The 13,959-nt window shown below is 41.7% G+C and overlaps 1 protein-coding gene across 2 annotated transcripts in view; it reads left to right on the forward strand.

Moving 5' to 3' along the window:
- The window catches only part of LOC139406370 (GRAM domain-containing protein 2A-like), a 76,943-nt gene extending 63,229 nt beyond the window's left edge, over positions 1 to 13,714 (forward strand). Inside the window, exons 9-14 of one of the 2 annotated variants that reach the window (XM_071148901.1) lie at positions 2,665 to 2,833; positions 5,182 to 5,275; positions 9,597 to 9,704; positions 10,188 to 11,725; positions 11,798 to 12,563; positions 13,554 to 13,714. In XM_071148901.1, the coding sequence (XP_071005002.1) occupies positions 2,665 to 2,833; positions 5,182 to 5,275; positions 9,597 to 9,704; positions 10,188 to 10,191 (375 nt within the window). In that variant the 3' untranslated portion in view covers positions 10,192 to 11,725; positions 11,798 to 12,563; positions 13,554 to 13,714. Of the gene's footprint in view, positions 1 to 2,664; positions 2,834 to 5,181; positions 5,276 to 9,596; positions 9,705 to 10,187; positions 11,726 to 11,797; positions 12,564 to 13,553 lie in introns of those variants that run through there. The other variant, XM_071148902.1, reaches the window with a different exon arrangement.
- Positions 13,715 to 13,959: the final 245 nt, after the last annotated feature.

A 13,959-nucleotide genomic window follows, 5' to 3' on the forward strand; every position in this document is an offset into this window, starting at 1 on the left:
ACTACTCAACACTACTCTACTCCACACTACTATACACTACGCTACTATACTCTGCACTTCTATACACTACTCTACACTACTATACACTTCTATACACTACTCTACACTACTACAGTCTACACTACTCAACACTACTATACTATAGTCTACACTACTATACACTACTCTACACTACTATACTATAGTCTACACTACACTACTCTACACTACTATACTATAGTCTACACTACACTACTCTACACTACACTACTCTACCCTACTCTACTCCACACTACTATACACTACTCTACACTACTATACTATAGTCTACTCTACACTACTATACACTACTATAGTCTACACTACTCAACACTACTTTACACTACTATACTATAGTCTACACTACTATACACTACTCTACACTACTATACTATAGTCTACACTACACTACTCTACACTACTCTGCCCTACTATACTATAGTCTACACTACACTACTCTACACTACTCTGCCCTACTATACTCTACTCCACACCACTATACTATAGCCTACACTACTACTCTACTCTACATTACTATACTATATTCCACTCTACACTACTATACTATACTCTACACTACTCTACTCTACACTGCTATACTCTACTACATTCTACTCTACACCGCTCTGTACTACCATGCTTTACACTTCTATACTCTATACTTTACCACTACTATACACCACTCTACCCTACACTACTATACTATCGTCTACACTACTCTACCACCCACCATATTCTACTCTACTCTACTATACCCCACACTACCATACTCTACTCTACTCTATACTACTATACTCTATACTGCACCACTTTACACTACACTTCTATACTCTATTCTACACTGCTCTCTATACTCTTACCCTTTAGTGGTTGTAGATTTTACCATGTAGCGGTGTAGCTAACTACTGGAACTACACACTACTGTTTACCAGGTAGCGGTGTAGCTAACTACTGGAACTACACACTACTGTTTACCAGGTAGCGGTGTAGCTAACTACTGGAACTACACACTACTGTTTACCAGGTAGCGGTGTAGCTAACTACTGGAACTACACACTACTGTTTTACCATGTAGCGGTGTAGCTAACTACTGGAACTACACACTACTGTTTTACCATGTAGCGGTGTAGCTAACTACTGGAACTACACACTACTGTTTTCCCATGTAGCGGTGTGGCTAACTACTGGAACTACACACTGTTTTACCATGTAGCGGTGTAGCTAACTACTGGAACTACACACTACTGTTTTACCATGTAGCGATGTAGCTAACTACTGGAACTACACACTACTGTTTTACCATGTAGCGGTGTAGCTAACTACTGGAACTACACACTACTGTTTTACCAGGTAGCGGTGTAGCTAACTACTGGAACTACACACTACTGTTTTACCATGTAGCGGTGTGGCTAACTACTGGAACTACACACTACTGTTTTTCCATGTAGCAGTGTAGCTAACTACTGGAACTACACACTACTGTTTTACCATGTAGCGGTGTAGCTAACTACTGGAACTACACACTACTGTTTACCAGGTAGCGGTGTAGCTAACTACTGGAACTACACACTACTGTTTTACCATGTAGCGGTGTAGCTAACTACTGGAACTACACACTACTGTTTTACCATGTAGCGGTGCAGCTAACTACTGGAACTACACACTACTGTTTTACCATGTAGCGGTGCAGCTAACTACTGGAACTACACACTACTGTTTTACCATGTAGCGGTGTAGCTAACTACTGGAACTACACACTACTGTTTTCCCATGTAGCTAACTACTGGAACTACACACTACTGTTTACCAGGTAGCGGTGTAGCTAACTACTGGAACTACACACTACTGTTTTACCATGTAGCGGTGTAGCTAACTACTGGAACTACACACTACTGTTTTACCATGTAGCGGTGCAGCTAACTACTGGAACTACACACTACTGTTTTACCATGTAGCGGTGCAGCTAACTACTGGAACTACACACTACTGTTTTACCATGTAGCGGTGTAGCTAACTACTGGAACTACACACTACTGTTTTACCGTGTAGCTAACTACTGGAACTACACACTACTGTTTTACCATGTAGCGGTGTAGCTAACTACTGGAACTACACACTACTGTTTTACCATGTAGCGGTGTAGCTAACTACTGGAACTACACACTACTGTTTTACCATGTAGCGGTGTAGCTAACTACTGGAACTACACACTACTGTTTTACCATGTAGCGGTGTAGCTAACTACTGTTTGGTTTTACCAAAATATAGAAATATTTATTTTTTCTGCATCAGAACTTCCTAATTCTGACTTGAAGCATAGTTTTTCGTTTTTAATAGGCTACATTTCACATTCTGTTAACACCTGACCACAGAGTGATGTTTTTTTTCAATAAGTAGTGAACTAATTCCTCTTGAGGGTAGATGTTGTTCAGGAAACTATATTTTTCTTAAAGGTAGATTTAGTGTAGTAAATTCTTCTAGTGAAAAAGTAAATGGTAGTTTGGTAAACTATGATTTCAGTGTAGCTTCCCCAACAGTGCCTAAACTTAAAGTTACCTTACCTTTCTTCTTCAGCCAACTTCATTTCCTCTCCTCCTTTAAGCTCTCCTCTCTTCCCCTTTCTCCTCCTCTCCTCCCCTCATTCAGGATGAGTTCCCCGTGGTCAATGACTTCCCTGCGGTGTTGAAGTGGAGGAGGAAGCCGTCCATTCCGTCCGTGTCCTCCTCTCTCCCGGATCTCCTTGGTAACTCCACCAGCAGTCGGCGTGCAGTGGACATCCCCTACCCACCTACGGAGGTTCCACTGACATTAAAGAGTAAGGTCAGAGGTCGGCCCCACTCTATCATTAATCATCAAAGGGCGAAAGCTAATCATTTCCTTTTTTAAACTTGTTATAGCTGCAATCCCACAATCGGGATAAGTGTCATCAACAACCGCTGAATAGCATAGCGCTGTAGCAGGTAACCCACTGTTCTTAGGCCGTCATTGAAAATAAGAGTTTGTTCTTAACTGACTTGCCTGGTTAAATAAAAACCACATCGGGTCCCTTTTTTATAGTGTTTGTAACAACTGGGGATCGACCTTCTAATCTCAGGGCAGAACGCCACTGAGTTGCCACTGTTTATACACACCGAGAGTTTGTATACTGGATTCTCGACGTAGCTCACTACTATATCTACTGCTGGACATGTCATTCTTAGTATACCGTTATGGTATTGGATTTGGGTTATTGATACAGTGTTATTTAGGATTGGATTATTTGGGATTGGATTTGGGTTATTGATACAGTGTTATTTGGGATTGGATTTGGGTTATTGATACAGTGTTATTTGGGATTGGATTTGGGTTATTGATAGTGTTATTTGGGATTGGATTTGGGTTATTGATACAGTGTTATTTGGGATTGGATTTGGGTTATTGATACAGTGTTATTTGGGATTGGATTTGGGTTATTGATAGTGTTATTTGGGATTGGATTTGGGTTATTGATAGTGTTATTTGGGATTGGATTTGGGTTATTGATACAGTGTTATTTGGGATTGGATTTGGGTTATTGATACAGTGTTATTTGGGATTGGATTTGGGTTATTGATACAGTGTTATTTGGGATTGGATTTGGGTTATTGATACAGTGTTATTTGGGATTGGATTTGGGTTATTGATACAGTGTTATTTAGGATTGGATTATTTGGGATTGGATTTGGGTTATTGATACAGTGTTATTTGGGATTGGATTTGGGTTATTGATACAGTGTTATTTGGGATTGGATTTGGGTTATTGATAGTGTTATTTGGGATTGGATTTGGGTTATTGATACAGTGTTATTTGGGATTGGATTTGGGTTATTGATACAGTGTTATTTGGGATTGGATTTGGGTTATTGATAGTGTTATTTGGGATTGGATTTGGGTTATTGATAGTGTTATTTGGGATTGGATTTGGGTTATTGATACAGTGTTATTTGGGATTGGATTTGGGTTATTGATACAGTGTTATTTGGGATTGGATTTGGGTTATTGATACAGTGTTATTTGGGATTGGATTTGGGTTATTGATACAGTGTTATTTGGGATTGGATTTGGGTTATTGATACAGTGTTATTTGGGATTGGATTTGGGTTATTGATAGTGTTATTTGGGATTGGATTTGGGTTATTGATAGTGTTATTTGGGATTGGATTTGGGTTATTGATAGTGTTATTTGGGATTGGATTTGGGTTATTGATACAGTGTTATTTGGGATTGGATTCGGGTTATTGATACAGTGTTATTTGGGATTGGATTTGGGTTATTGATACAGTGTTATTTGGGATTGGATTTGGGTTGTTGATACAGTGTTATTTGGGATTGGATTTGGGTTATTGATACAGTGTTATTTGGGATTGGATTCGGGTTATTGATAGTGTTATTTGGGATTGGATTTGGGTTATTGATACAGTGTTATTTGGGATTGGATTTGGGTTATTGATACAGTGTTATTTGGGATTGGATTTGGGTTATTGATACAGTGTTATTTGGGATTGGATTTGGGTTATTGATACAGTGTTATTTGGGATTGGATTTGGGTTATTGATACAGTGTTATTTGGGATTGGATTTGGGTTATTGATACAGTGTTATTTGGGATTGGATTCGGGTTATTGATAGTGTTATTTGGGATTGGATTTGGGTTATTGATACAGTGTTATTTGGGATTGGATTTGGGTTATTGATACAGTGTTATTTGGGATTGGATTTGGGTTATTGATAGTGTTATTTGGGATTGGATTTGGGTTATTGATACAGTGTTATTTGGGATTGGATTTGGGTTATTGATACAGTGTTATTTGGGATTGGATTCGGGTTATTGATAGTGTTATTTGGGATTGGATTTGGGTTATTGATACAGTGTTATTTGGGATTGGATTTGGGTTATTGATACAGTGTTATTTGGGATTGGATTCGGGTTATTGATAGTGTTATTTGGGATTGGATTTGGGTTATTGATACAGTGTTATTTGGGATTGGATTTGGGTTATTGTTACAGTGTTATTTGTGTTGTTCATTGGATTCATTCTGGCATTTTTAGATTTGTTGATTTTATGTTTTTTTGTTACTGTTAGGAGACAGTAACACAAGCATTTTGCTTCACCCTATAACATGCTGTGTGCTGTGTTGTGTGCAGAGCGGAGTCTGGAGACAGGGAAGATCCTCCTGACAGAGCCAGTACCAGAACTGGGCCACATGGAGTACCAACTGCTCAAGTTCTTCATCCTGCTGTGAGTACTGGACGGACTAACCTGACCTGTTTGTACTCTGGTGGAATGCCGCAGCGTTCCCCCAAACTCGCTCCTGGCGACCCCAAGAAAGACACAGTTGATTCAAATAATCAACTTTTTATTTTATTTTTTACCTTTATTTAACCTGGCAAGTCAGTTAAGAACAAATTCTTATTTTCAATGACGGCCTAGGAACAGTGGGTTAACTGCCTGTTCAGGGGCAGAACAACAGATTTGTACCTTGTCAGCTCAGGGATTTGAACGTGCAACCTTCCGGTTACTAGTCCAACGCTCTAACCACTTGGCTACCCTACCGCCCCACTAGTGATTAGTTTGTTATTTGAATCAGCTGTGTAATGTTTGGGCAACAAAAACTAAACGTGCAACACTTAGGGTCCCCGGGACAGAGTTTGGAAAACACTGGGCTAAGGCATCTCTCATTGTATTATACACTTACTGTCATACCGCCACCTGCTGGTTGTAGTTATTATTGCACGTTCATATTACACTTACCTATTACATATCAAATCAAATCAAATCAAATTTTATTTGTCACATACACATGGTTAGCAGATGTTAATGCGAGTGTAGCGAAATGCTTGTGCTTCTAGTTCCGACAATGCAGTAATAACCAACAAGTAATCTAACTAACAATTCCAAAACTACTGTCTTGTACACAGTGTAAGGGGATAAAGAATATGTACATAAGGATATATGAATGAGTGATGGTACAGAGCAGCATAGGCAAGATACAGTAGATGGTATCGAGTACAGTATATACATATGAGATGAGTATGTAAACAAAGTGGCATAGTTAAAGTGGCTAGTGATACATGTATTACATAAGGATACAGTCGATGGTATAGAGTACAGTATATACGTATGCATATGAGATGAATAATGTAGGGTAAGTAACATTATATAAGGTAGCATTGTTTAAAGTGGCTAGTGATATATTTACATTTCCCATCAATTCCCATTATTAAAGTGGCTGCAGTTGAGTCAGTGTCAGTGTGTTGGCAGCAGCCACTCAATGTTAGTGGTGGCTGTTTAACAGTCTGATGGCCTTGAGATAGAAGCTGTTTTTCAGTCTCTCGGTCCCAGCTTTGATGCACCTGTACTGACCTCGCTTTCTGGATGATAGCGAGGTGAACAGGCAGTGGCTCGGGTGGTTGATGTCCTTGATGATCTTTATGGCCTTCCTGTGACATCGGGTGGTGTAGGTGTCCTGGAGGGCAGGTAGTTTGCCCCCGGTGATGCGTTGTGCAGACCTCACAACCCTCTGGAGAGCCTTACGGTTGAGGGCGGAGCAGTTGCCGTACCAGGCGGTGATACAGCCCGCCAGGATGCTCTCGATTGTGCATCTGTAGAAGTTTGTGAGTGCTTTTGGTGACAAGCCAAATTTCTTCAGCCTCCTGAGGTTGAAGAGGCGCTGCTGCGCCTTCTTCACGATGCTGTCTGTGTGAGTGGACCAATTCAGTTTGTCTGTGATGTGTATGCCGAGGAACTTAAAACTTGCTACCCTCCACTACTGTTCCATCGATGTGGATAGGGGGGTGTTCCGTCTGCTGTTTCCTGAAGTCCACAATCATCTCCTTAGTTTTGTTGACGTTGAGTGTGAGGTTGTTTTCCTGACACCACACTCCGAGGGCCCTCACCTCCTCCCTGTAGGCCGTCTCGTCGTTGTTGGTAATCAAGCCTACCACTGTTGTGTCGTCCGCAAACTTGATGATTGAGTTGGAGGCGTGCGTGGCCACGCAGTCGTGGGTGAACAGGGAGTACAGGAGAGGGCTCAGAACGCACCCTTGTGGGGCCCCAGTGTTGAGGATCAGGGGGGAGGAGATGTTGTTGCCTACCCTCACCACCTGGGGGCGGCCCGTCAGGAAGTCCAGTACCCAGTTGCACAGGGCGGGGTCGAGACCCAGGGTCTCGAGCTTGATGACGAGCTTGGAGGGTACTATGGTGTTGAATGCCGAGCTGTAGTCAATGAACAGCATTCTCACATAGGTATTCCTCTTGTCCAGATGGGTTAGGGCAGTGTGCAGTGTGGTTGAGATTGCGTCGCCTGTGGACCTATTTGGGCGGTAAGCAAATTGGAGTGGGTCTAGGGTGTCAGGTAGGGTGGAGGTGATATGGTCCTTGACTAGTCTCTCAAAGCACTTCATGATGACGGAAGTGAGTGCTACGGGGCGGTAGTCGTTTAGCTCAGTTACCTTAGCTTTCTTGGGAACAGGAACAATGGTGGCCCTCTTGAAGCATGTGGGAACAGCAGACTGGTATAGGGATTGATTGAATATGTCCGTAAACACACCGGCCAACTGGTCTGCGCATGCTCTGAGGGCGCGGCTGGGGATGCCGTCTGGGCCTGCAGCCTTGCGAGGGTTAACGCGTTTAAATGTCTTACTCACCTCGGCTGCAGTGAAGGAGAGACCGCATGTTTTCGTTGCAGGCCGTGTCAGTGGTACTGTATTGTCCTCAAAGCGGGCAAAAAAGTTATTTAGTCTGCCTAGGAGCAAGACATCCTGGTCCGTGACTGGGCTGGATTTCTTCCTGTAGTCCGTGATTGACTGTAGACCCTGCCACATGCCTCTTGTGTCTGAGCCGTTGAATTGAGATTCTACTTTGTCTCTGTACTGACGCTTAGCTTGTTTGATAGCCTTGCGGAGGGAATAGCTACACTGTTTGTATTCGGTCATGTTACCAGACACCTTGCCCTGATTTAAAAGCAGTGGTTCGCACTTTCAGTTTCACGCGAATGCTGCCATCAATCCACGGTTTCTGGTTAGGGAATGTTTTAATCGTTGCTATGGGAACGACATCTTCAACGCACGTTCTAATGAACTCGCACACCGAATCAGCGTATTCGTCAATGTTGTTGTCTGACGCAATACGAAACATGTCCCAGTCCACGTGATGGAAGCAGTCTTGGAGTGTGGAGTCAGCTTGGTCGGACCAGCGTTGGACAGACCTCAGCGTGGGAGCCTCTTGTTTTAGTTTCTGTCTGTAGGCAGGGATCAACAAAATTGAGTCGTGGTCAGCTTTTCCGAAAGGGGGGCGGGGCAGGGCCTTATATGCGTCGCGGAAGTTAGAGTAACAATGATCCAAGGTCTTTCCAGCCCTGGTTGCCCAATCGATATGCTGATAAAATTTAGGGAGTCTTGTTTTCAGATTAGCCTTGTTAAAATCCCCAGCTACAATGAATGCAGCCTCCGGATAAATGTTTTCCAGTTTGCAAAGAGTCAAATAAAGTTCATTCAGAGCCATCGATGTGTCTGCTTGGGGGGGGATATATACGGCTGTGATTATAATCGAAGAGAATTCTCTTGGTAGATAATGCGGTCTACATTTGATTGTGAGGAATTCTAAATCAGGTGAACAGAAGGATTTGAGTTCCTGTATGTTTCTTTCATCACACCATGTCACATTAGCCATAAGGCATACGCCCCCGCCCCTCTTCTTACCAGAAAGATGTTTGTTTCTGTCTGCGCGATGCTTGAAGAAACCCGTTGGCTGCACCGCCTCGGATAGCGTCTCTCCAGTGAGCTACGTTTCCGTGAAGCAAAGAACGTTACAGTCTCTGATGTCCCTCTGGAATGCTACCCTTGCTCGGATTTCATCAACCTTGTTGTCAAGAGACTGGACATTGGCAAGAAGAATGCTAGGGAGTGGTGCACGGTGTGCCCGTCTCCGGAGTCTGACCAGAAGACCGCCTCGTTTCCCTCTTTTTCGGAGTCGTTTTTTTGGGTCGCTGCATGGGATCCACTCCGTTGTTCTGTTTGTAAGGCAGAACACAGGATCCGCGTTGCGAAAAACATATTCTTGGTCGTACTGATGGTGAGTTGACGCTGATCTTATATTCAGTAGTTCTTCTCGACTGTATGTAATGAAACCTAAGATGACCTGGGGTACTAATGTAAGAAATGACACGTAAAAAAACAAAAAACTGCATAGTTTCCTAGGAACGCGAAGCGAGGCGGCCATCTCTGTCGGCGCCGGATTACTACTTGCCGGATCCGGCAACTCAACCTATGAGTTGAGAAATTGGATCATTGGTGGAGTGTAGGTCTACTGTGGATACCAGGCCCTGTGACCCTCCCAGGCCCATGTTGGCCACGCTTAAGAACATATATTGTAGATTCATAATATTACATTATACCCTCTAAACTTATTCCACCCCTTGGCAAAAATTAGTTTCATTTGATGCTGTTAATAGTATATATATATTTTTTTATATATTTTGAAGTACTTCCACTGACCCCACTTTGGAAACCCCTGTGGTAAACAATGTGGTCATTGTGCGGCGTGTGTCTGTCTCCTTCAGTATCGTCCTGCTCGTCATGTCCTCCTGCTACCTGGCCTTCCGTGTGTGTTGTCTAGAGCAGCAGCTGTCCTTCCTCAACACACATCCCACAATGCCCATGAGAGAGAGGTGAGGGACACACACACACACACACACAAGAGAGAGGTAAGTGTACATCTTCAATCTCTCACACATATACACACTTCTCATTTTTGACCCATGAATGTCACCTTTCTCTCCCAGTTCCTTAGAGCTAATTTCCCATCTCAACACAGGGATGAATGATTTGAGCCAATTTCCCATCTCAACACAGGGATGAATGATTTGAGCCAATTTCCCATCTCAACACTGGGCTGAATGCTTAGCTAATTTCCCATCTCAACACAGGGATGAACGATTTGAGCTAATTTCCCATCTCAACACAGGGCTGAATGATTTGAGCTAATTTCCCATCTCAACACAGGGCTGAATGATTTGAGCTAATTTCCCATCTTAACACAGGGCTGGATGTTTGCTGTATTAGTCCTATTTTATTAGATAAAACATTGCTTCCCCACTTCGAGAGGAGATATTTCTGTTTCTTTGCCAACGTGCATGTTTGTCTCTTCCCAGGTAACACTTGCTGCATGCTGCGTCAACATTGGACAGATGGTCTGTCAGTCACAGAGGTTCTCCTGGCGATTGGGCAAACAGAGACTCTGTTTGTTTACCTGTTCACTCTGTCCCACCCTGTAGGTGTGGAGAAGTGCCCTGCTGGTTCAATGAAAAGACAATGACTTGAGAAAATCCAAGACCTGAAGCCAAAACTGCAGTTAAATAGACCGTCCAATAGGGGGTGCCAGAGAGACAAGAATCCTCTTGTCGTTCCATAGAAAGACTATGGACTGCAGACAAAAGACTGGAATGGATGGAGGAGGATTGGAAGAAGACGACTACAGAGTAGGTGTCAATGGGACAGAGCCAACGGAGTTCACCTGACCTTTGACCTCAATGTCCTTGTTTTACTCGGATTCTGCCAAGGAACTTTACAATACCAGTCAACTGATCAGACACTTCCGCGTCCAGGATTTTAGAGGCAGAGCCTGTTGTCAGAGACACGGAGCCTGTTGTCAGAGACACGGAGCCTGTTGTCAGACACACGGAGCCTGTTGTCAGACACACGGAGCCTGTTGTCAGACACACGGAGCCTGTTGTCAGAGACACGGAGCCTGTTGTCAGACACACGGAGCCTGTTGTCAGACACACGGAGCCTGTTGTCAGACACACGGAGCCTGTTGTCAGACACACGGAGCCTGTTGTCAGAGACACGGAGCCTGTTGTCAGAGACACGGAGCCTGTTGTCAGAGACACGGAGCCTGTTGTCAGACACACGGAGCCTGTTGTCAGACACACGGAGCCTGTTGTCAGACACACGGAGCCTGTTGTCAGACACACGGAGCCTGTTGTCAGACACACGGAGCCTTTTTCAACAGGAATAGACTGTACCCAGTAGGAGAGTTGCTACGAGAGAGACTGAATAAAGATTGAATATAAGAAGGCAGTCCGATCAGGAACTCAACCTGACCTGGTCAACCATTTCCAACCGTAGCCCACCTTGCAATGTTTACTGTGCATGGTCACCGAGACATAACCGTTCCTGTAATACTAAGGAAAAATATAAACTATTTCAATGGACACAATTATCAGAGGTTTAACATTTCTGTCAGAATTTGAAGATGCTGTGCTCGAGTCTTGTCAGAATTGTAAAGCCATTGTCTGTGAATCTGTGTTGGGTGGAGTGGAACTTTGGACGTGAACAGAGAGAAAGTGGTGAAAGTATTAAGAGAGAGAGGGAGAGAGGAGAGAAAGACAAAGAGACAGAGACAGAGAGGAGAGAGAGAGAGAGGAGAGAGAAAGACAAAGAGACAGAGAGAGGAGACAGAGCGGAGAGACAGTGAGAGAGAGAGAGAGGAGGCAGAGCGGAGAGACAGTGAGAGACACAGAGTCAGAGGAGACAGAGAGACAGAGAGGAGACAGAGAGAGAGAGAGAGGGGAGACAGTGTGAGAGAGAGGGGAGACAGACAGAGAAAGAGACTCAGGTTGACAATGAATTCGGTTGCTGTCAACTTGCCCTTAATGTTCCATGAGGAAATATTATATTTCATGAGGAGGTGTGTACTATAAATATTATAATATTCCATGAGGAGGAGGTGTGTACTATAAATATTATAATATTCCATGAGGAGGTGTGTACTATAAATATTATAATATTCCATGAGGAGGAGGTGTGTACTATACATATTATAATATTCCATGAGGAGGAGGTGTGTACTATACATATTATAATATTCCATGAGGAGGAGGTGTGTACTATAAATATTATAATATTCCATGAGGAGGTGTGTACTATACATATTATAATATTCCATGAGGAGGAGGTGTGTACTATAAATATTATATGAGGAGGTGTGTACTATAAATATTATATGAGGAGGAGGTGTGTACTATAAATATTATATGAGGAGGTGGTGTGTACTATAAATATTATATGAGGAGGAGGTGTGTACTATAAATATTATATGAGGAGGAGGTGTGTACTATAAATATTATATGAGGAGGAGGTGTGTACTATAAATATTATATGAGGAGGTGGTGTGTACTATAAATATTATATGAGGAGGAGGTGTGTACTATAAATATTATATGAGGAGGAGGTGTGTACTATAAATATTATATGAGGAGGAGGTGTGTACTATAAATATTATAATATTCCATGAGGAGGAGGTGTGTACTATACATATTATAATATTCCATGAGGAGGAGGTGTGTACTATAAATATTATAATATTCCATGAGGAGGTGTGTACTATAAATATTATAATATTCCATGAGGAGGAGGTGTGTACTATAAATATTATAATATTCCATGAGGAGGTGTGTACTATAAATATTATAATATTCCATGAGGAGGAGGTGTGTACTATACATATTATAATATTCCATGAGGAGGTGTGTACTATAAATATTATAATATTCCATGAGGAGGTGTGTACTATAAATATTATAATATTCCATGAGGAGGAGGTGTGTACTATACATATTATAATATTCCATGAGGAGGAGGTGTGTACTATACATATTATAATATTCCATGAGGAGGTGTACTATAAATATTATAATATTCCATGAGGAGGAGGTGTGTACTATAAATATTATATGAGGAGGAGGTGTGTACTATACATATTATATGAGGAGGAGGTGTGTACTATAAATATTATATGAGGAGGAGGTGTGTACTATAAATATTATATGAGGAGGAGGTGTGTACTATAAATATTATATGAGGAGGAGGTGTGTACTATAAATATTATATGAGGAGGAGGTGTGTACTATAAATATTATATGAGGAGGAGGTGTGTACTATAAATATTATATGAGGAGGAGGTGTGTACTATAAATATTATATGAGGAGGAGGTGTGTACTATACATATTATATGAGGAGGAGGTGTGTACTATAAATATTATATGAGGAGGAGGTGTGTACTATAAATATTATATGAGGAGGAGGTGTGTACTATACATATTATATGAGGAGGAGGTGTGTACTATAAATATTATATGAGGAGGAGGTGTGTACTATACATATTATATGAGGAGGAGGTGTGTACTATACATATTATATGAGGAGGAGGTGTGTACTATACATATTATATGAGGAGGAGGTGTGTACTATAAATATTATATGAGGAGGAGGTGTGTACTATAAATATTATATGAGGAGGAGGTGTGTACTATAAATATTATATGAGGAGGAGGTGTGTACTATAAATATTATATGAGGAGGAGGTGTGTACTATAAATATTATATGAGGAGGAGGTGTGTACTATAAATATTATATGAGGAGGAGGTGTGTACTATAAATATTATATGAGGAGGAGGTGTGTACTATACATATTATATGAGGAGGAGGTGTGTACTATACATATTATATGAGGAGGAGGTGTGTACTATAAATATTGACTTAACAAATAAATACTTATTTCCCTCATTAAAATGAGGGATCAATTAAATCAATTAATAAAATGTTTGACATGCGTTTATCTTTGATTTTTGTTGTTATTCTGTCTCTCACTGTTCAAATAAACCTACCATTAAAATTATAGACTGATCATTTCTTTGTCAGTGGGCAAACGTACAAAATCAGCAGGGGATCAAATACTTTTTTCCCTCACTGTATTTATTTATGCACACTGTGTCCTAATAAGTACTTACAAAACATGACTACTACTTAAACAGAGTTCATATCGTAGTATGCAACACATCTGTTTGTATTGCTCAGAAAAATACATTATGGATGAGAGAAAGTCTGCCGAAAAGCTGATATTTCTATGAGGGAAAGGCAG

Source organism: Oncorhynchus clarkii, chromosome 4 (genome assembly GCF_045791955.1).
Source record: "Oncorhynchus clarkii lewisi isolate Uvic-CL-2024 chromosome 4, UVic_Ocla_1.0, whole genome shotgun sequence".
NCBI classification, from domain to species: Eukaryota; Metazoa; Chordata; class Actinopteri; order Salmoniformes; family Salmonidae; genus Oncorhynchus; species Oncorhynchus clarkii.